Source organism: Maniola jurtina, chromosome 14 (assembly GCF_905333055.1).
Source record: "Maniola jurtina chromosome 14, ilManJurt1.1, whole genome shotgun sequence".
Lineage (NCBI taxonomy): Eukaryota > Metazoa > Arthropoda > Insecta > Lepidoptera > Nymphalidae > Maniola > Maniola jurtina.
In genome coordinates, this window is record NC_060042.1 from 5,106,243 (window position 1) to 5,130,323 (window position 24,081).

The 24,081-nt window shown below is 35.2% G+C and overlaps 1 protein-coding gene across 1 annotated transcript; it reads right to left on the reverse strand.

Annotated features, from left to right (window-relative positions):
* Positions 1 to 525: 525 nt before the first annotated feature.
* LOC123871741 (chaoptin-like) lies at positions 526 to 22,713 on the reverse strand. Its single transcript, XM_045915679.1, has 6 exons — positions 22,514 to 22,713; positions 6,488 to 6,658; positions 5,499 to 5,643; positions 5,300 to 5,410; positions 2,222 to 5,214; positions 526 to 1,556 (listed from the first exon to the last, which is right to left on the reverse strand). The coding sequence occupies exons 2-6, from the start codon at positions 6,654 to 6,656 to the stop codon at positions 1,270 to 1,272; spliced, it is 3,705 nt and encodes a 1,234-aa protein (XP_045771635.1). The 5' UTR covers positions 6,657 to 6,658; positions 22,514 to 22,713; the 3' UTR covers positions 526 to 1,269.
* Between the last annotated feature and the right edge of the window lie 1,368 nt (positions 22,714 to 24,081).

The following is a 24,081-nucleotide window of genomic DNA, read 5'->3' on the forward strand; positions in this document are numbered from 1 at the left end:
CACAGTTTTGCCGGTAGGGTGGTAACTTAGCCATGGCTAGTTTCTTCCACCAGAACAGACCAGAGACAATTTAGAAGTTAAAATTTCCATATTACCCCTATCGGGACTCGAACGAGGGACCTTCAACTTATAAGACCACAGCGCTCACCACTGCGCCAGAGAGGTCATCGAAACCTCAACTTACTATTTGGTCCCGAACAGTTTTTAATCCCCGACCCAAAAATAGGGGTGTTAATTTCACGGTGTATCTGTCTGTGGCATCGTAGCTCCTAAACGAATTTTAATTATTATTTTTTTGTTAGCTATAATCGAAGAAAATTGGTTCAGACGTTTGAAAGTAATGAGCTCTTTTCTAGTTTTCTTATAGAGGTTTTTGAGTCGGGGGTTTTTAAATGTATGCACTCCTTAGTTGTCCAAACTAGTACCTACCTATGTATGGGAACAACATTTTTTTCTATTATTATCATGGTATTTAGATCAGAAAAAAACATTTTTATTTTTATGAAAAATATTTATTTTTTACATATTTACACGAATTCAGATATGACATAGTGTACAAATTGACTAGGTTTTACAAAATAATAGTGCTACAGGCAACTATTTATTGTAATAATTAATTAATCCCATAGTTAAATTAGTTTGGAACAAAAGAAAAACATACCAATGTGGCTAATTCTGTTGTACAAAATCTTTAAACTAAACTGTCAGTTCCCAATCTAGTGCTATCATTTTCAGTACGGAGCATTCTGAAAGAGATAGTATTAGAGCAATTTAATTTAGTTTGGTGTTTGTGTAGGTCGATTGCGGAAAATCTGCATTACAATTTACATATTACAATCGCCATTGTTGTGATTAGCTGAAATTATGCTATTCTTGTTGCAACAATGCCCTGTAGCCAATATAGTGAGCGAGTGTCAATCAATCAGAAGTAGGTAATTGCGATCATGACATTGTAGTTGTCACTTTATCGCAATCGAGGCTCAGAATTAGCTACGTTTCTGGTAGAAATTAAAAACATGGTCAGTTCGTTAGAAAATGTTAAGTACCTATATACCTACTTATTTATAGAGTCGCAGGATACAGTTACATATTTAAAATTCGCAACGTATAAAAGTTATCCTACAAAATTCCATTACAGCTATTTTTTACATTTCTTTTCGTATTCATTTCCTAATTCAATTCAATTGCACCGTTCATGTTCACTTGAATTTAACGCACATCACTATTGCTAGTCATTTACATTTTACACTAGTTTACTATTACAATTTATCACCTAAGAAGAATAGTCCAGATGGTAATAATGAATATGTAAATGATGTTCGTATAGTTCGGCTGCGCGTCACTCGACAGTGCACTAGCATGGCACTCTGCTTCGTCTGCTCTCAGCTGCAATAGTGGTATACGCCGACCTTGTAAATCTTTACAAGTAGCGCTTCGTACAGCCCTTCTCAACTCGCCCCCAGCTTCATTCTCCTGCAGCCATCGCCTCAGCCAAGCCCCAAGCCAAGCCAGCTCACATTCACACCGTAGCGGATTCCCAGTCAGTATCAAACCACCTAAATAATGACAACGAAACACATGATTTATAATTCAAACGCAATTTTCGCAGCAGAAAATTTGGGAGGCTATTAAGAATTAAAACTCATTACAAAGATGGGGCCAAAGTAGATGGTTGTTAGATGTTTATAAAGTATGTACGAGACATATTACACGAGAAGGTTAAAACCCTGGGAATACAACCATTAATTCTTTATCTTATACATGACTTCCAACTTATGTATTCGAAGTTACTTTTAATTTTATTGTTATCATCAAACTCATGGTGGCTCACTTTTTTTCATTCAAAACACAAAAACAAAGGGTTTTATGCCATAGTTGACCACGTTGGCCAAATACGGATTTGCAGACTTCATGGAAACAACATCAATGTCATACAGGTTTCCTTACAATATTTTCCTTCACCGTTAAAGCAAGTGATAGTTGATTGCTAACTACGAGCCCCCTACCGTTGAATAGAAGGCCAATGGCGTAACAGTTATTAACCAAAATTAATGCGTTCTTTAAAAATATGTTGAATATCTAATAAACACCACATTTATTCTGGTTAACTCTATAGATTCAATTAACTCATTACTAAATGTATACCTGATTGAACCAAACAGATACACTAAATAAGTTTTTTAGCTATCCACCATTCAATATATCTAAGTAAATAACATACCTGAAAGCAATTTTGTTGCTACGTGACTCCAGCTTGTGAAATTGGGGTAGAAGATCGCCGGATCAAGCCTCGATATTTGATTGTAGCTGACGTCGATGCCTAATTGAGGGACTTGCGAGAGATGTTTCATAAATGCCGCCGGTAGTTTAGATATCGACGTCTCACTAATTCTGATGAATATCTCTTGGCTATTAGCGAACGGCTCAAACGCGTCGTCGGATATCCTCCGCAAATTGGCTCCTCTAATTTCCAAGTACCTAATCTTTCTCGCTTCAATTCCGTGCAGTTGATTGTCTATCATTTCATCCGACCAATGTACCAACAATTTGTATAAGGAGGGAAGACAGGATGTGATATTTGCGAGACGAAAAGTGGAATGATTTATCGTCGACCACGTCTGCACGTGCAAGGATCTCAAGGATATTAAGGGACGGAAAGAGTCTTGATCGACTATGTCTAAGTATTTTAGACCGTTTAAATTTAAATAGGATAAATTATTTAAAGTTTTAAAACTATTTGGCGTGATTCTTACGATAGGGTTGTATGACAGGTCTAGTACGTTTAAATTCTTTAGGTGAACCCACATCTTTGGCACTAAAGAGGTAAGTCGATTATGGCTTAAGTCTAAATGGCGCAGATTCGCTAATCGCTTTACATCAGTCTCTTTGTAACTGGTAATGAAATTTGAAGTCAAATTGAGACTCGTCAAATTTGTTAAAGGTAGATAAGGCACTGACTTTAAGCCTAAATTTGCAAGGTTCAAATGCCTCAAGTTAGGGAGGTTGTGGAACAGCTCCTTAAAGTTTGCCTTAATAGAGTTAAAGCTTAAATCCAATCTTCGCAAACCCCCAAGACTTGAAAACGTGTTATCGGACAGGACTGTCAATAAATTGCTTCCTAAATTAAGATTCAATAAGAACTGAGTGTTGCGAAATATATTACTATCCAAATACTCTATTTTGTTATTTGAAATATCGAGATAGCGCAGCGTGAACCCAATATGTGAGAGCGCTGTGACAGGAAACAAAGAAATTTCATTAAAACTTAAATCTAAATGTTCTATAACAGTATTTTTAAATACATCTCTGGGAAGAAGTCTTAAATTATTGTGGTCCATTTTTAAATATCTTAACTTGCGTAAATTATAAAATTGTTCTACAGACATCTGATAAATGGAGTTAAATGATAAGTCTAATATTTGCAACGATATAAGATCTGTAAAAGACTTTCTCTTAATAACACTTATGCTATTCTTATGTAAATCTAATATTTCTAAATATAGAGACTGCGCAAAAGCCTCACTAGATATATGAGTGATCTTATTATGAGACAGTATAATTTGCCTGATAGCGGACTCAGCTGCAAGAAAAAAACTATTTGGCACTTCATGAAAGTCGTTATGTGAGCCATCAAATATATTTATGGTAACTATGCTGTCCCCTTCGATAGCTTTAATGTTATTGCTACTTACGTTAAGTGTAAATGTTATGTAGGGACTGGAAACATTGCATAGTGAATAAAGTGATAGATATGTTAAATTATTTCCTTGGAGCTCCAATATCTCCAGTTTTGGTAAATTGACAAATGTTTCTGTTTCTATAGAATCGATTACGTTACCCGCAAGAGATAAATATCTCAAGTTGGGCAAGTTTGTAAAGCTGTTCTTAGTTAAGTTATTGATACGGTTATAAGATAAATCTAAGTTCCTTAACTCGAGCAAATGTGAAAAGGTTTTAGCTGGAATTAAGCTCAGGAAGTTATATGAAATGCGCACGTTGCTTAACGCTAAAGAAATATTATTAAAGTCTTCATCTACAAAAATTTCAACAATTCTATTATAGTCTAAATTTAAATATTTTAAGTTTGGAAATAATGACATTTCAGTCAATTTCAAAATATGAAAATCGTTGTTGTCGAACGATAACCAACTTAAGTTTTCCAACGGGTCGTCTATTTCAAAAGGAAAGTAACCACTAAAAATTGTAGCAGATAGTTCCAAGACGTGTAAGGACCCAGTTAAATTTGAAAACGCCTGGGGGTGTATGTAGTACAAATCATTAAAACTGAAATTTATTTCTTTTACAGGCATGCTTGCTGGAAAAACATCTTTATAAATATGTGCAATCCTGTTGCCTTTTAAATTCAGAGTTCCGAGAGAAGAGGACCAATCTCTAAATTCATTTGGAACCAAATTAGATATCCTATTGTAACTCAAATCAAGATAGCGAATGGAACCCGGTTCGAGAGTCTGAAGTGCAGTGGGCATGGAAGTTAAAAAGTTTCCAGCTAGCGAGAGTGTCTGAATGCGATTTGGGAGCAAAGGAGAATCTTCCAATTGATTGTAAGCTAGAGATAAATGTCTGAGTCGCGCAACTTGAGCCAAACTGTCCGGCAAATGAGACAATTTGTTGTGCTCCACTTCCAAATGTTCGAGAGAGTTCTTGAGCGAAAGAAAAACATCACGATAAATTGAACTAAGTTTATTATACGATATCGATAATCTCTCTATCCGATTATTTGTAAATAACAATCTGGGAACTACCGTCAATTCATTGAGATCTAGGATAATTTGCCTAATCTGGATTTCACGAAATATAAATATTTCTGTCGTATCGTTTATACTATTGTTACTTAAATCTAATTTTTCTAACTTCTTAGTTTTGTTATTTGTATTAGTAGAATTCATGTCGAACCTAATCCAATTATGTCTCATGTGTAACATTTGTAATCTAGGGAGATTAAATAGTAAATCACAGGATAGTTCGTGTAGGAAATTATTTGAGATTTTTAGGACTGTTATGGAAGTTGGTAAGGAATTAATGTCGATACTGCGAAGATAATTTCCATCTAAATCAAGCTGTAGTAAATGGTTTAAAGATGTAAGCGCCTGAGATTTCAATTCCGTTAACTGATTATTACTTAGAGATAAACTCGTCAATGTATTTTCTAAGTGATGCCAACGGATGCCAGGACTGAGCTCTGCAATGTAGTTACTGTAAATAAGATTTTCTGTTAAAGTCATTACTCATTTCATAAATAAAATAAATTTTATTTCTTAGAGTAAAAAAAGTAACTTACTTTTGCAAATTTAACCAATTAAGTACTTTAAGATCTTTCAGTCCTTGCTCAGGTACTTGTGTGAATTCGTTGTAACCGAGATCTAACGACGCAAGACTGTTTGACATGGAACTGAAAGAAAAGATCTTAAATTATTAAGACGTTTCACAGAGAGCCGAGAAAGTCAAGTATCCAAGTGACTGAAGTAAAGAAGAGTTACCTAAATGCATGAGATTCGATGTAATGCAACCTGTTTGCAACTAAAACTAGAGTTTGTAGTTCGAGCCCGTCCAAAGCACTTTCCGATATTACTTCAAGATTGGACATACTTATATCCAGATGCTGCAATTCTATTCGTGGCCACTCTGAAAAATAAACTTGCAGATTATATACGGTGAATTTAAAAATAATATTCGTCCGCTATTGACTGGACAGGAAGACAACTTTTGACTTTTATACAATTGGACATATTTATTTAATTTGAACACGAACTTGTCTGCTAGGGACTTATATTGGCTTTTTAGTTTATATGACAAATTGATAGATACGTTAAACATAAATGAGTTCTCTCTGACACTCTTGAGACATTGAAAGAGATTGTTACCTATTCAATTATGATCTAATGAGGACGTCTTAGGTTGAGCCAAAAAAATATCGGGGTTTTCTGTCAAGAAATTCTCAATAGCAGTTTGGAGTTAGAAAACTATTATATCTCCTTGCCACGGAGAGCACGTAAAGCTGTTGCTCTTGCACCTGCAAATATCTCTCTCTCTCTCTCTCTCTCTCATGAGATCGAAGGAGTTGGGAGCAGCCGGCAGGCTCGCGCCGCATCTCAGGTCATATTCTGACTAAGTGAGATCGGCTGGGTAGAATTTAGTCTTCATAAAGATTAGTTGCCGTGGCCGACATTCGGTCTGGAGAACATTATTGTTTACCTGGAAATCGATGCAACGGTACAGCAGTGCAGAACGAGCTGCCTGCACGGGGTTCAAGTCGGTCCAGAGCTAGTGACCTGACGAACCAGCAAATATCTCTTTCTCTCTCTCTCTCTTTTATAAGATCAAAGGAGTTCGGGAGCAGCCGGCAGGCTCGCGTTGCATTTCTGGTCATATTGTGATTTGTGACTAAGTGACACCGGCTTGGTAGAACTTAGTCTTCGTAGAGATTAGTTGCCGTGGTCGATTATATCTGGAGAACATAGATGTTTACCTGGAAATCGATGCAACGGTACAGCAGTGCAGGACATGTGCGCGGCGCGGCAGGAGCAGAGCGGGCTGCCCGCACAGGGCTCCAGTCGCTCGGGAGCGAGCGAGCTGACCAGCAAGCAAGCAAGCGCCGCCTGCAGCGCTCGCCGCGCGCTTCCATCGCCCAACACCATCACTGCAAAATATTCCTCGTTATTATGACATAGGGTTGACACATAGGCTACTTTTTATCCCGGAAAATCAAAGAGATCCCACGGGAATTTAAAAACCTCTATCCACGCAAAAGAAGTCAGCCAATCTACTTATAGGGCCTCAATAGCTCAACCGGTAAAGGAGTGGACTGAAAACCGAAAGGTCGACGGTTCAAACCCCACCCGTTGCACTATTGTCGTACCTACTCCTAGCACAAGCCTGACGCTTAGTTGGAGAGGAAAGGGGAATATTAGTTATTTTAACATGGCTAATATTCTTTAAAAAAAAAAACTTATATAATAGTCATATTGGTCACAAAGGGATAGTTCAGACCACTGGGTCTAGAAACTTGCGATTTTCCATGAAGTTTCTCATGTTTTCAGCACCCAAGCAAAGCCGGTGCGGATCACTTAGTGACTTATAAATTTCCCAGCAGATTACAGAGAACTTACTTATGAAATGTTCTACACGCGAATATGAGCTATATTATGCATATATTCAAGTTTATAGAACGCACCCACAAAACCTTTCACGACCCATCAATTTAACTATTTAGACAGCTTGTCTTTCGGGGAAGGATATACTCGTAGGTATTGTTTCCTATAAATCAAAGAGTTCCTACGGGATTTTTAAAAACCTTAATCTACATGGACGAAGATACGGGCATCGCCTACTGATATAGCCTTGCATCCTGATTCCTGAGTTAATCAATGAGTTACCACAAAACCGGAACTTACGCTGACCCATCTGATATTTTTATAAAAACAAAATGAAGCTATATTATATCGATATAGCATCAGCAGCGAAAGCATATTTTCATTATTCCCCTTATTTACATGGTAAATTGTTGTAAAGATTCAGACTCCACGCTTTGGTGAATTTGAAATTCCAAATTCGCTGCCGCCATGTTTCGAAATTTCAGCATAATTTATTGGTCCACACAGCATATTTTACGTCCACGCTGCTATGCCAATTTATTTCTACGACTCTGTCATAGATTATTGTCATATCCAAATATATTTAACCAGCCAACTCACTCTGGGTTAGTTTAGGTGAAGTTTTTGAAAATCCTTATTTTAAAGTCCATATTCATATTAAATCATATTATAAATCCGAAAACTACATCAGTAAAGTTAATCATGATGTCGTAACGTAATGTATCAGTCGACCTCTAAAGTCGGATCTTTTCGTAATTTTTATGTAAACGCTCATTTTATGAAGCTAATTTGAATATTTATGAAGACTACAAAGATATTGAAATTATCTAAGACGTACTTTCTACCAAACTCATTTTCATAAAGCGCTCGCTGGATGATTATTCGCCAATTCTATTATTCTGCTTTTAGACTACCTGCCTGAATCGCCCAAACGCTTACGGATGCAAGTCGATACCTGAATCGCCCAAACGCTTACGGTTGTAAGTCGATACCTGAATCGTCCAAACGCTTACGGATGTAAGTCGATACCTGAATCGTCCAAACGCTTACGGATGTAAGTCGATACCTGAATCGCCCTAACGCTTACGGATGTAAGTCGATACCTGAATCGTCTAAACGCTTACGGATGTAAGTCGATACCTGAATCGCCCTAACGCTTACGGATGTAAGTCGATACCTGAATCGTCCAAACGCTTACGGATGTAAGTCGATACCTGAATCGCCCAAACGCTTACGGATGTAAGTCGATACCTGAATCGGCCAAACGCTTATGGATGTAAGTCGATACCTGAATCGCCCAAACGCTTACGGATGTAAGTCGATACCTGAATCACCCAAACGCTTATGGATGTAAGTCGATACCTGAATCGTCCAAGCGCTTATGGATGTAGTCGATCCCAGTAATTTTATCACTAACATCTGATCATAACTAAAACCTAAGAACCGAAATCTCGTTCTCTTAGTCTAAGTTGTAAGGATCTAGGAACCCACCACATTATTATCGCAAGAAATCTATCATTATACGGTTCACGGAAACAGTTCAGTAATAGGGAATACTATGTGGAGAGAAGAAGAGAAGTACAGCAGAAATAAAATAATTATGAGTTATGACTCAACAATTTTAATTAGGTTCTTTTACAAAACATAAATTAAGATTTAATAACCCTCTACCCATTAGAGTAATTATAAACTATTTAATTAAGGAAAATGTAAACTATGCATTAGATAGAGTTACAAAATAAGTAGGGAAAGGTACATTAATTAAATCCACTTCAAAGCTCTTACGGCACCCACTATTCATATTTTTCTCTTTTCATTTGATATTTTAACACTGAGGTCCATTAGCAACGAATATTATATTATTGAATCTATGGTCCTTGTCTATATAGCAAGTTTTTAGTCACGTACAGATATACATTTTTTGTATGTTATATAGGTACCTACATACTTATTACTCCGCGTATCGCAGCCAATAGTAGGTATGATGTTATATCAATCACTGCAGCTGGACGGACATAGGTTTCTTGTAGTAACTTTCACGTCCGATTTTGACAAAATGTGTTACAGCTTACATGCCATAGGGACGGACATAGGCTACTTTTACCCTGGAAAACAAAAACTTTCTACAGGATTTATAAAAAGCGGGCACAATGTGGTTTTAAATACAAATAGGTAGTATTTTAAATATATTAGATAAATAGTAGGGCCCTAGTTTTATACTTGACCTACTTTGCTTTATTGATAAAACTTCGTCACTTTACGGCACACTTTTTCGGACGTATTACTTTTTACAGATGCATAACCAGTGAACTTCGTTATCTAAGCATAATTAATATGGAAGTGAGAAAAAAAAACGAAATAATTGGCTTGTTTAACAAGTTATGCCATTAAACACAAATTGTAGCTAGGTTCTTTATAGCACTCGAATCTTTAAACCCAGAAACAAATATAGCAGCCAATTTCTATCCGCTAGCAATCTCTGCTTTAATATCCAATGGACTTCAGACGTTATTCTGCATCAAAAGCATTCGATCAATATTGGATATTAACTCCAATATTCAGGACCCAGCGAAGATATATTTGCCTTTAATATACGTGATTGCCGCTCGCTTACGATTGGAAAATTATTTATTAACATCTAATCAGAACTCGTAAGTAATTCATATTGACGAATCACTACCCATATTATAAATCTGAATTGCTCATTTTGATGGTTTGTCTTTCAATCACGCCATAACGGAGCAACGGATGAACGTAATTTTTTTTATGGTCTTAATTGATGGAGAGAGAGCCAGCGAGTGCTAGACCTTCGTTATTTTATAAATGCTGAAAGTTTAGAAGTAAATAAAATGAAACAAAATTGTTGTTCAGTTTTTGCACTGCAGAGCTCTGAAATCAAAGGTAGAAAAGATATTTAGGTAGGTATTTGTAAGTGGGATCTATGCCGAAAAAAAAATATTTTTTCTTATATTTTAAGTTTGCGCTCGATAAGTTAGAATTTCTTTCTTCGAGTTAAAACATTCTACTACGGCATCTTGGCACTGGGGCATCAAGCTGTTTTGTTTAAACAATTTATAATCCGCCTTGTCCGCCTTACGATGGATATACTAACGGATTCATTTTACTATGTTAGGTATATATTTTTTAAATTTTGATGGTTTAAAAAAATCGTTTCGAAAACTCAATAGTTCTAGTGTGCGTTATAAAAGAACAGAAATATTGTTTATTACTACAGCTAATAAGTAGGGAAGATTCTACACTTAATTTTAATTTTCGGATTATTATTATTATTAAAATTTAGATATAGAATAGACTTAAAATTACTTTCGTATAAATTTTATTTATCCCAGGGATTTAGTATTTGCATTGGAATTTATTGCAACTGTCCAGGATTGGCTGCAATGTATGTGTTAGAATTGTGATATTATATGATAATGTATTCATGAGTTCGCAATGGCCAACGCAGAATATCACAGAGTAAATTTCGATCAATAGTTATTTACTATACATAACTATTTGTTAGTGCTTTTTATAGTATAACCAATGTTGCGAGACCAAATGAAATAAAAAGCCGGCCAAGTGCGAGTCAGACTCGCGCACTGAGGGTTCCGTGCTCGGGTATTTTTTCCAACATTTTGCACGATAAATCAAAAACTGTTATACATAAAAATAAATAAAAATCTGTTTTAGAATGTACTGGTAAAGCCCTTTCATATGATACCCCACTTGGTATAGTTATCTTACTTTGAAAATTGAAACACATTTTAATTTTTTTTTAATGATGTAACCACGCATTCGCGGTTTTCAGATTTACATATGTTATGTTTTAATATGTTAACAAAATCTTTATCTAATAAATTAGTGTTTATCTAATGTTTGTGTTTGTTTAATGTGTATCTAATAAATTAGTGTACTGTTTACTAAACTTAATTTAGTTTGATTCCTGGTTTAAACTTAATAACACTCACGTTTTGTCAACCTAATTTTTTTTCTCCTTTTTTGCAGTCAGATTAAATCAGATCAGTGTTAAATGTAGGAGCTAAACGTCTTTTCTTTAGAAAACATTTTCTTTTCTGAATTTGTCTAATCTTTGCGGTTTTTAAACGTTTCTTGGGGTGAAGATACCGTCAAGCACGGAGTTTCTTCGTCCAATGATTACGTGACCTAGATACAGATCTGGCAGATCACGTAATTTCTAGCGAAGAATGTGTTTTCACAAATCAGTATTCAGTTCTGTTTTATTCCAACACCATTTATCTCATAAAACTAAAAGAACGTTTGAACAAAATTTTCATAAACTAAAACCCGGCTATTTTCTTACTACTGTTAAAGTTTACTTGAATAAAAATAATTTGAATTGAATTGAATTGTTACTACTAAAACTGCTACTACTGTGCTATTAAAATTGCTGTACAAATGAATGGTTTACACTTTAAAATCCCCTTATATATTGTGAAATGATTTGTTGATTTGTCCTTCAATCACGCTGCAATGGAGCAATGCATCGACTCGGTCTTTTGCAAGGACAAAGTAGCCTATGTCCATCTCCGGGATGTAAGCTATCTTTGTACTAAGTATTCGTTAAAGTAGGTTGAACAGATGAGATGTGAAGTAACGCGAAAAGTAACAAACACTTTCGCATTCATAATATTAATATGGATTCGCAGTGTACTAAAATATGTATAATTCAATTTGAAAATCAACTTGGAAACTTATTTTAAAGCATTAGAGCTGTGTTGCTATTGTTGACTTCGTATTATGCAAATACGTGCTCGAATCACAGTGCAAATGCACTCCGCCTCCATATACTCGACTATTTTAAAAACTCTAATGCTCAAACTTTCCCATTTTATTCCGAAATCCTCGTATTTTGGTGCTTATTTCTAAACGATCTTATTTTATAAAACACATTTTAAATCCAGTTCAACATGACCTTTTATAGGGTACTTTCCACAGAAGTAATTCTCATTATGCTTTATTACTTATGCAAGCGAACAGCGAAGTTTTTAAAACAAAATAAAGTCATACTAGTACCTATCTACTAATTATGTATAAGTTTTTGATTTATCGTGCAAAATGTTGGAAAAAATACCCGAGCACGGAACCCTCGGTGCGCGATTCTGACTCGCACTTGGCCGGTTTTTTTTTAAGATCGTTAGACCAGAGCGCCTTGGAGGTCGTCTTATTCTCGTTTACAGGTCTCGGTAGGTATAGGTACGTGGTCACCACTCCAGAACACATTTGCCCCAACGGCCATCAGTTCTACGACAAAAATGACTTTCCAAGTCCTGCTCACTACTTACCATTCAAAGATAAGGAACATGCTGCCATTTCCATTAGATACTGTTTTAGGCTATTTTTGCCGATTTTGGTTCTACATTATTTCCTCGTTATGGATTTTATGCCTCAGAGTATAAGTAAGTTACAGTATCGTAACGTTCTTCGATATTAATATCATGTTACGCTAAGTAAAATCACAATGTTAATAAGATTTACAAACGTGGATTTTTCGTTACATTTTTTCATGATATCCTTTTAGACTAGACTTTGTAACTTGTAAGTACCTACCTAGGCTCAAGAACGATCGCGTCTCGATAGACCGTATAGATAGATATGCGGAACTACTTAGCTTATTATCTTGTCAGTCTCCCAATACCTAGGCTCAAGAATGATCGCGTCTATCTATACGTAACTACTTAATTAATTATCTTGTCGATAATAATCATGTGTAGTCGTGTACGAAACATAAAAGCAATCTCCGTTATCTCATGTAAAGTTCTGAGCTAGGATCAAAAAAAAATTATTAATTTTATTATTAAAGTAAGATAACTATATAATACCAAGTGGGGTACATCATATGAAAGGGCTTTAACTGTAAATTCTAAAACTAAACTTTATTTATTTTTATACATGCGTTTTTGATTTATTGTGCAAAATGCCGAAAATATACCCGAGTACGGAACCCTCGATGCGCGAGTCCAACTCGCACTTAGCCGGTTTTTTGTTATCATGATCAACTTATCGATGCCCTCAAATACTGAGCACGAGTCTCCTCTCAGAATGAAAAGGGTTTAGGCCAAAGTCATGCCATAGTACGCCACGCTGATCAAGTGAGGATAGTTCATTGCAATTATAGGCATTGTAAGGTCTACAACTCCTGAGGATGCTCCGGTGTCGGGGGTGTTGGGATTTGTGATGCGTGTGGCTTGCTTGCTGGCTGTCTTTTCCTGCATGTTTTTCAGTGGGAGGGCGGGCGGTGCATGTCGCATGCTGCATGTTGCACCATACAGATTTCTTTGGTTTGGCGGATTATAGCAAATTAAGCTTTTGGTTCCTTGTAGGCAGACTACACACCTTTGAGAACCTTATAGACAACTCTCAGGCATGTAGGTTTCCTCACGATGTTTTCCTTTACCGGCGAAGGAAAACATCGTGATCTGCGTATACTGGCATTCAATTTCCTGCGCCCAAAGGTATCACACGAGTTCATCGCAGCAGTTACAACTTTACTCGGCGGTATTGCAAACAATCACTTTGATTACGCGAAGCCATGTGAACTTTTGAACAATAGGGATGCTACGTTGTGTTTCGATTTAAACTTCAACATGTTGCTCCCAAGTTTAATTAAGAGATGACGTGTTTACGTGTGGTTTAGTTATGCCTACGTGATATAGATATTAATTGTTTGCGCGTGGAAGTTTAAATAAATGGATTGCGATATTGTACTTATTTATGAACACTTTTAATTCGTTTAAATACAAAAACTGGCCAATTGCGAGTCAGACTCGCGCATCGAGGGTTTCGTACTCGGGTGTTTTTTCCGATATTTTGCACGATAAATAAAAAACTATTATAAAAAAAAACTGTTTTGGAATGTACAGGTAAAGCCTTTTCATATGATACCCAAATAGGTATAGTTATCTTACTTTGAAAATTGAAACACATTTTTTTTGTACGTAAACTCAAATTCACGGTTTTCGGATTTTTCCTTTACTTATGCTATAAGACCTATCTACCTACCTTTCATGATTCTTGGTCAACAGGAAGGACTCTATAGATTTCTTGACAGGTACGACAGATGGACAGACATACAGAAAAACAGACAGACAGATAAACAGACAGACAAGAAAGTAATTCTATAAGGGTTCCGTTTTCCTTTTGAGGTACGCAACCCTAAATATATTGAATTTCAATATAATAAAGGCCAATGCGTGAAAACATAAAAAAAACTTATGCAAAGTAATAAAATAAGAACCTAACCTTTTCATGCTGAACCGATTATTATGACTATTTTTTTTGCACTGAGATAGATCACTTTATCTCTAGGGTTTTCAATGCAAAAAATCACGTCAATCAATTGCACTGTTGCAGTATGATTGAAAGACAAACCAAAAAACAAACATACAAAGTACAAACAGTGGTTTTTAAGTAAAAACTCATATTGTTATCATGAAGCTAAAGAGAACCTTGGCCTCTTTACATTCGCCACTCAAAAAAGTTTCGAGAGTTTAATCAAAACAATGCCTATTTTGGGAGCAGCAAAACAGGTCGGTAGCAAACTTGTAAGTTCTCCGTTGGGTACTTTATCAAAGGCAAAATGCCGCACAGCGTTATTAAAAGGCTACCTAATTAAAAATTCATTATTTATGAAAAACTTTTCCACTTTTCTGTATTGCTACTTAACTTCTTTCCTACTTTAAAACTTACAGTCGGTAAATTACAAGTTTGCAACCTGTTTGTGCGTAATAAATAAAATTGTTAATTATAGGTATAGTTTCGTGAAGAAATTAAAAGAGGAAAATTGATCTCATATTTTTGCATGGCACTCTCACAAAACTTCAAGTTTTAAAATTTGACCAGTCTACATAATTTTAAATGTGAGAGATTTTTGGGTCTTCAAAAGTAGGTTCAAAATGTACGGATAAAGCTTCAGCCATTTTCGAGTAACACTTTAAAGTAACACACAAAAATTCGTTGAGATTAAAATTGACGAAACTAATATAATTATCATCTTGAAAGGTATATATTAATCGTATTTATAAAAATAAAAGTGAGCAATTGCTTATAAAAGTATAGTTGCTATATTAGAAGGAATTTTTATAGGTATTGATCAAATGCCAGTAAATTACGTAGGTATTGGCAGGTAGGTGTTACTTCGTAATATTTACCCACAGTATAATATTAGTTTAAATATAATTATTATGATAAATATTAAAAATTATCGCAAGACCATTAACCACTACTTACGTCTACGTATGTATTTATCGAAGAGTTACCAAGTACTCTATTTTTTTTTATTGCATGATAGGCTTGCGCATGGCGACAAACATGCTTGAGGTCTAAGTTGAAGTGCGTATATTTTGACCCTATACCTACTTTATTAGAAAATAATATAATAATAGGCGTATCGAGGGCTATCGTATCTACTAATTAATTTGGTTTTTGAGGATATTTTGTTCTTTCATAAAAAAATAAAAAATACAGAGTATTATTGTTGAAAGCAAGTCTAAGTATAGCCGGACGTAAAATTAAATTTTGTCACTATACTCTTTTCAGATGGTTAATTAAAATTTTCGCCTCAAAGAACCGCGTAACTGCAAAAAATGTATAAAAAATAATCCAGGCGGGCAAAATTAAAGGATGAACCCGACCGTAAGCGAGGTACTTACGATAAAAAAGTGAGAATTTTTATTACTCACCTGAAGCGTTAACGAGTTTTAGCGGGGATTTTATTCGGTTTTAGATTTCGGTGTACAAAGGTAAAGGTTTTCGAAATTAATTTAGCTGCTTATTTATGTTGTAGCCTGTAGGGATCTTTTCATTTTTTATTGCACTGCTAAGGTTAGAAATGCGATTTAATAGGGTTCTCTCCGTCACTTACTCCATACAATCGTAGTTCCGATTTCATTCGAGTATTAAGCAACAAAAGTCCATGAAATGCAGACATATTCTAGAAACATATTCTAGAAACATATCTGTGTCTGGTGGTGTTTTAGATTTTTTTTTAAATTTGTAGTTTTAAAATTAAAGGAGTTCAAAGATTTGTATGTGAATTTTTAAGACCGCGTAACTTTGAAACCGAATATTTTAACAGAAATCTGGAAAACCACAGGCATAGATTTTAGTTTCTAGAATATGTCTGCAAAATTTCATGGACTTGGGTTGCTTAATATTCAAATTGGAACTACGTTTGTATGGATCGAGTGACGGAGAGACCCCTCTTAATTGGTTGGAATAGTATACATTGACTTTAACTGTTTCAAATTTAAGGTTTGGCATAGAAATGTGGTTATGCGAATTCAAATAAGTCACTGCTCTATATTCCTACTATCAACCAACTCCAATTTACCACATAAGCTTTACTAAATTCCACGTCAAGAAATAAAATAATGCAGTAACTACTAGCATGTAGTTTTAGGCCACCTTAGAAATTGAGTAATACTCTAAAAATCAATTATACAGTTATAGTAAAACATCAATGTTTTAGTGATTAAGAGTGGATAAAGTGAATAAAATGCACAATATGGGTCAGTTTTATAGGTATTTAGAACATTTTGTTTTAGAGAGACAAATGTACATTGTTTTAACATAAGTAATATTATTTCTTGTTCTCTAAATGGGTTATACGGACACGCGGCAACGTAACTTCATAATGCTTCGTAATTTATTAAATCCAGCTTAGATTTAAAAGCATGTTCCATCCCGCTCAGTAATTCATTAAATCTACTTGTTCGTATGAAAGACAATAGAGAAGAGAAACCCGGTCAAGTGCAAGTTATTCTTACACAATCAGTGTTCCGTATAAAAAACGCTAAATTGTAACAAACTCGTCCATATACTTTTATCATAAGTATACATGAATGAATATTATAATATGTCATTACTTATTCACTATTTTTGTAATTCCTAACCCAAAAATACCTAAATCCACGCTTCAACTAGTCTAATCTAAATATTGTCTATCTAATATGAAATATGTAATACAAAAGGAAAAGACTGACTGGACTGGTCTATTAACGCACAATCACAGACTATAATTTTATTTAGTGCACAGCTCAGATTGGGCTCGTGGAATAGGAGTGTCAAATACGTGTAGTCCATGGCCCACGCGGATGACCATAAGCTAGCTATCAATAAAATTAAATTATAATTATAATTTTGTTTGATTATGTTCTACATTGGGTCGTATTAAATTTGTTCCTTAAATTCAAGTTACGCAGATAAAATTAAATGGGTACCTACGTCTCAAATAATGATTCGTTAAACGAGGTTTCTGTCTTAAAGCATTAATATTAAAACATAATATCATGCAAATCTGCGTATTTTAATACAATATTTGCTAAGACAACCTTGTCTGCATTTAATTGTGTTATATTGTTAGGCGAGACGCACAAAATTTGATCTTCAAAGTCGAATTTGAGAGAGGAAATTTATTTAATGGGCAGAACTCAAATAATGATTTAAATTTTACCGTTTTATTTCTAACTTCGAATTGTAAAGATACTTTTGTTGGTTGTATTTGTAAAGGGTTGGGGAAGTTGGACCAAAAGTGCCTGCGGCAATACGTGAAGCGAGATGTAGAGCAAACAGAGCCAACATTAGTTTTGCCTTACTCAAAAATATGTAAAGCTGAAACAAAAATATTTTATTTATAATTTAGGTAGGTAGATATACCTACTTCTTTGCTTATTTTTATTTATATTTTTACATATTTATTACTTATACTGAATCTAGATTAAAACTAAAATCGGGACACGGGGGTCTGATCTTAAACGCGATTTTAATTTTTAGGGTTCCGTATTGTTACTTATAGGATCACTTTGTTGTCTGTCTGTCTGTCTGTCCGTCCGTCCGTCCGTCCGTCGTGTCTGTCTAGAAAACCTATAGGGTACTTCCCGTTGACCTAGAATCATGAAAGGCAGGTAGGTAGGTTTTATTCCTTTACTTGTGCTCTAAGACCTATCTACCTGCCAAATTTCATGATTTTAGGTCAACGGGAAGTACCTACCCTATAGGTTTTCTTGACAGGCATGATGGACGGATGGACGGATAGACAGATAGACAGACAGACAGATAGACGGACAGACAGACAGACAACAAAGTGATCCTGTAAGGGTTCCGTTTTTCCTTTTGAGGTACGGAACCCTAAAATCAGCCTTACACAGCATACTACAAATTTCAATGGAAGTTAAATACAAACTATGTCGTAATTAAACACACAAAGGATTTATTATTTGCACGAAATTATATCGTGATTGTAAATAATGCGTAGAGACGAAATTTCACGTTCGCTCTGTTCTGTATCTTTTTATTTAAGTTTTAATAAATACCTACTGAGAGCCGAGCTTAATTTTGCAAAATATATACATTAAAATGACAGGAACGCGTTGTTGCTAATTGACTATTACATAAATCTATCATCAAAATTAATAGGCAGAATACGCTTATTAATTTATTCCGTTAGTACAAATAAAAAATGTGGCATTGCTCTGAGCACTGAAATTGACATAATAATGCAAGTACACTGGAAGAGGTGTGTCATACAAAACTAGCTTATTAGATTACACAAATTTCAAACCCCTATTTTTTCCCCCTTAGGGGATGAATTTAAAAAAATCTTTTCTAAGCGGATGTCTACGTCATAATAGCTATCTGCATACCAAAGTTCAGCCCGATCCATCTAGTAGTTTGAGCTGTGCGTTGATAGATCAGTCAGTCAGTCAGGCAGTCAGTCAGGCAGTCAGTTAGTCAACTTTTCCTTTCATATTTTTTGATGACTGTAATTAGTGCCGTTTCGAAGCACCCTATCGAGCGTACCGGGAATTGAAATTTAAACTTTGTGTCATGTTGACACTATATTAACAGATATCTATCACAAATTAGTTTCACTTCGCAGTACTCAGTCTCACATGACGCTCACTGATGCTATCAGCGCCTATAAAATGACGAAAATCAAGTTACTTCAAAAATAGGTCAGCAATCGCCGGTCTAGCGTAAAGTGGTAGAGATACATGATAAAAACAGATAACGGTTAAAAGTATATCGAATAAGTATATCAAAAACATTTCATTTATGGATTTTCGCAAGTAGATACTTGTTGATAGGAATATTCGAGATAAGGCACTAAAAATAGGGTCTTTTGTACGTTCAATTTCTCTTTAAATTCGTCTTAATTGGAAAGAACCCTTGTGAGTCAACCTTTGTCACTTCAGTCTTGTGCTTTAAATAAATTTTGATAATTTGATTTCTACGCCCCGAAAGTTTTAAAGGTGTTCAATCGATCTACGGAATCGAAAAATATCTTATGTATAAAATATCCAAGTAGTTATAAAGTGTTTATTGTGAAAATATATCGGCGGGTGGTGGCAAGTTGACCTTTTAACCTTAACCCAGCCTATAGGTTCTCGTGTCAGTAATTTGTATGGCAACCAACCTCATTTTTGTTATGAAAAGCAACTAAGTAATCGGTCTTCAGAAAATATACCACCACTAACGATTACTACATAAAAGGTTACCTATTATTACAAAATAGGTTACTTAAATTGTGCGATAATGCCTATGATATTAGTAAAATTTTCAAAATATTCCGAAATATTTACAAAGAGTTTAATTAAAAAACTGCCATACCCCTTCCAGGTTAGCTCGCATCCATCTTAGACCGCATGATCACTTACCACCAGGTGAGATTGCAGTCAAGAGCTAACTTTTATAAAAAACATGGACTTGTTGTACCTATATTATAATTATCTCAAACACCACAGACAAATAATATAATATTAATTTCTAGAACGTCTTCAACAAAATTACATTGAGTTTGATTGATTAATATACTATGTTTTTTTGGGATGCGCAACTAATATAATCCTCTTATAACAAACATAAGCTATTTATTACAGCAAAGAAATACGTCACAGTCAAAATAAGTAGAAGTAGGTATCACGCGAAAGAAGTTAGTGAAAAAAACTAGTGCTAAAGTAATATTAAGATCTTGCGTTTGAGATATTTTTCATCATTTGAAAAAAGGCGTATTTCATGCCTACGCCGTGATATTAAATTCGTATAATAAAGTCGCGACCTATTTCCAGCTCTTTTAGACTTTGTACCTAAAATAGTGCTTTATTAACTTGATTTCTGTGCCCCAAAACTGTGGATATTTTAGACTTGTGCATTGGAATTGGAGCATTCTGTAGGTTGTACTAAGTTTATTAACCCCCGACCCAAAAAGAGGGGTGTTGTAAGTTTGACGTGTGTATCTGTGTTTTTGTCTGTGGCATCGTAGCTCCTAAACTAATGAACCGATTTTAATTTAGTTTAAGTGTAAATTAAAAATTTATAACACACCCGACAAATGAAGGTTGCAGTAACTAGAAAAAGGCTGATAACTTTCAAACGGCTGACCCGTTTTTTTGGATTATAGCTAAGAACACTCTCGATCAAGCCACCTTTCAAACAAAAAAATATTTAATTATACACAGATACACACGTCAAACTTATAACACCCCTCTTCTTGGGTCGGGGGTTAAAAATAGGATATGAGAAGGTTCCTGAAATATTATATCGCACCGAGTTAGCGCGGGGGCTGTGCGGGTGTGCGGGGCGTTCCCACCCCGATTGACATCTCAACCTGTCGCGTACTATACCTGCATGCCATACATTGCCATTTGCTTCTTCACATATTATGAAACGCATAATAGGTATATTATAGCATTGCAATAGTCAGAATGCTATTTCACAAATTATGTCGCTGCGTAGTAATTTACTTTGCCCCATTGACTCCCTTTGCCCCATTGACCTATACGCTTTTAACTGATTTGGGGATACTGAAACAACCCGCTTTGTTTATTTGATGTCCGTGCTCCAAATATTAAGCACGCTTCAGAAGCTTGACATTTTAATCAGTCACATTTTGTATTTCAAATATCTGAAATTATACTGTTTTTGGCTATTTGGAACAGCGGCAAAAATAATATGAAATTAAATTCATTGGTTTAACAGGTTTAATATTTTATTTAAGGAAAGTGCATTCTGTAGTGGCTAAGATTTGGTTTGGTTTGGTCTGGTTTGGTTTGGTTTTAGCCACTCTCGCCGAAGCCATCGGGCACCTTTTTTTATTCAGACACAAGTTAGCTTTAGCGTGCGACCATTTTTTGCGGGCTTTGCGGTTCTGCAACCTAGCACCGAATCGCTAAGGTTTGGAATAGTCTTTGAACAATGTGTGTTTGCCTGTTGTATCAGAAATATGGACGCTATCTGTGTGCCTTGTTTAAATAGACAAACGGCCCAAAAAATATTATAGATTAAAAAAAATGATGCCTGTTGTATTGATTAATGTATCAGAAATATGGACGCTATCTGTGTGCCTTGTTTAAATAGACAAACGCCCCAAAAAGTATTATAGATTTTTAAATAATAATGTGCTTAAAGCTCAGAGTGACAGCGGGCTACGGTGGCTCGGAGTACTTCTACGAAATTCTATGGCGTAGAAGACCGGAGACCGGAGTGACCGACATAGCTCAATGAGTTGCGAAGCTGAAGTGGCAAAGGGTGGGGCACATAATTCGACAAAATTAGAAAGGTCTTGGGGTCCCAAGGTGCTTGAATGATGACCTCGCACCAGAAAGCACAGCATTGGAAGACCTCACCACTGCGTGGTTGGATGATATTAAGCGAGTTGCTGAGAACTGCTAGATACAAACGGCATAAGATCGCGTTGTGTAACGAACCTTGCTGGACACCTATGTCCAGTATTGGGCGTCTCTTGGTTGAGACGCCGATAAGTTAATTATAATCACTTTTTTCCTCAAAATATGTTGAAATATAAACCACAATATATTGAAAAATAAATACCTACAGCGTGATCGTACGACAATACCCATTTAAATATTCGTTTTTTTCATAGGTAAATTAATATGCTGGAGAAAAACAATTTCCCGCAAAATATCTTTCTACAATGATGTTTTCAGTTGCTCAAGCATTATTATTTATATAAATGTTTTTTATATCAATGGCGAGCAAACGAGCAGACGGGTCACTTGAAGATAAGTGATTGCCACCGGCCATGACCATTTGCAGACAAAAGGAACCGCCAATGCGTTGCCGATTTTTCAAAAATTTGTTAATCCGCCCCTTGAATAACCCTATGTCTGTGCCTACATAATATGTTGAAATCCAATGGAGATACCACCAAAATTGGTTTCATAATTTGCATGTGCAAGTACACTTAAGAAAAAAACACTGTTACTTATGTAGGACGTCAACTTTTAATGTTTTTTTAACCTTTTTACCTGTTTCATCTCGTATTTATTTTATCGTATTACTTACATAAGTTATAAATAATATTCTTTATAAGTATTATATTGTAAATATCATCAATGAAGTGTGATCTTAAACTATGTACTTACGAATTGTTAGTAATCACATCCCATAATCACAATATTGTACAAATCCATAATTTGAACCAATAAAACTGTTGTTCATTTTTCCCCGAACTTCATTAGTCACTTTCAGTTAACACTATCAATAACGTGTAGATGATCATTTTATAAGTCGATTTATTCCCGGCAGTTGTATGGAGCGACGACACAGACTCGCTCTACGAGAGCCAGCTACGGACTGAACGGCTAGGTGCTACGGAGGCCGGTGGGCCTACGCATTTTCAGCTTACACCTTTCGAGTTTCACAGCCAGCTTATACATAGATTTTCTTATGAATATTCATTAATAACTCTTAATTAATATTCTTTCTAGACGGTCAGAATTATTATAACAAGTGTAAATTAAAAATTTAGAACACCCCCGACAAGTGAAGGTTACAGTAACTAGAAAAGAGCTGATAACTTTCAAACGGCTGAACCGATATTCTTGGATTATAGCTAAGAACACTCCCGATCAAGCCACCTTTCAAATAAAAAACTGAATCAAAATCGGTTCATTAGTTTAGGTGCTACGATTCCACAGACCGATACACAGATACACACGTCAAACTTATAACACCCCTCTTTTTGGGTCGGGGGTTAATAAAATAGTGTCATATCACTGTAAGTTTCTAAATGTTTGAAAACCTACATATTATTATTCTTTATTCGGGCAAATCATCGATTAATTATGAATGAATTTACTAACCGAACTATTACTCTTTATCGAATGGGCGAAATCAAAGATCTTCATATACTTTTATTTCAATGGGAAAAATTGAAATGAAATCTTTGCTTCAATCGAAAATAAGTTAATAAAATTAATGTTTTAAACACAGAAAATTGAACATTTCGCAGATTTCCTTGTAACCATTAGGTTTCTTGTTTAATTTGGATATTGTCTTGAATCAATGTTTAGTTTAACGTTTCTACTTTCTAACAAATAATGTTTCATTGTTGTTTAACATTATTTTTAACCCCCGACCCAAAAAGAGGGGTGTTATAAGTTTGACGTGTGTATCTGTGTATTTGTGTATGTGTGTCTGTGTATCTGTGTATCTGTCTGTGGCATCGTAGCGCCTAAACGAATGAACCGATTTTAATTTAGTTTTTTTTGTTTGAAAGGTGGCTTGATCGAGAGTGTTCTTAGCTATAATCCAAAAAAATTGGTGCAGCCGTTTAAGAGTTATTAGCTCTTTTCTAGTTTTCTTGTAGAAAAGAAGGTTACATAACCGTTAGGTTCATAATATTATGTCAATTGACAAATGTCAAGCTGTCAAGATGGACGTTGCCTTGATACATAATTATTTGTTTGAAAATGATGTTTTGGAAAACTCTGATACTTTGGATCGTAGTCCAAGAAAATCGGTTCAGCCGTTTGAAAGTTATCAGGTCTTTTCGGTCTTTTCTAGTTACTGTAACTTCACTTGTCGGGGGTGTTATAAATTTTTAATTTACACTTGTATGTTATTAAGTCAATTTGAGTAACTTGGCATAATAACCTCAACTCATCTTGTTTATTGTTATGATATCAACAGTAGGTAAATTTTGAGTGAG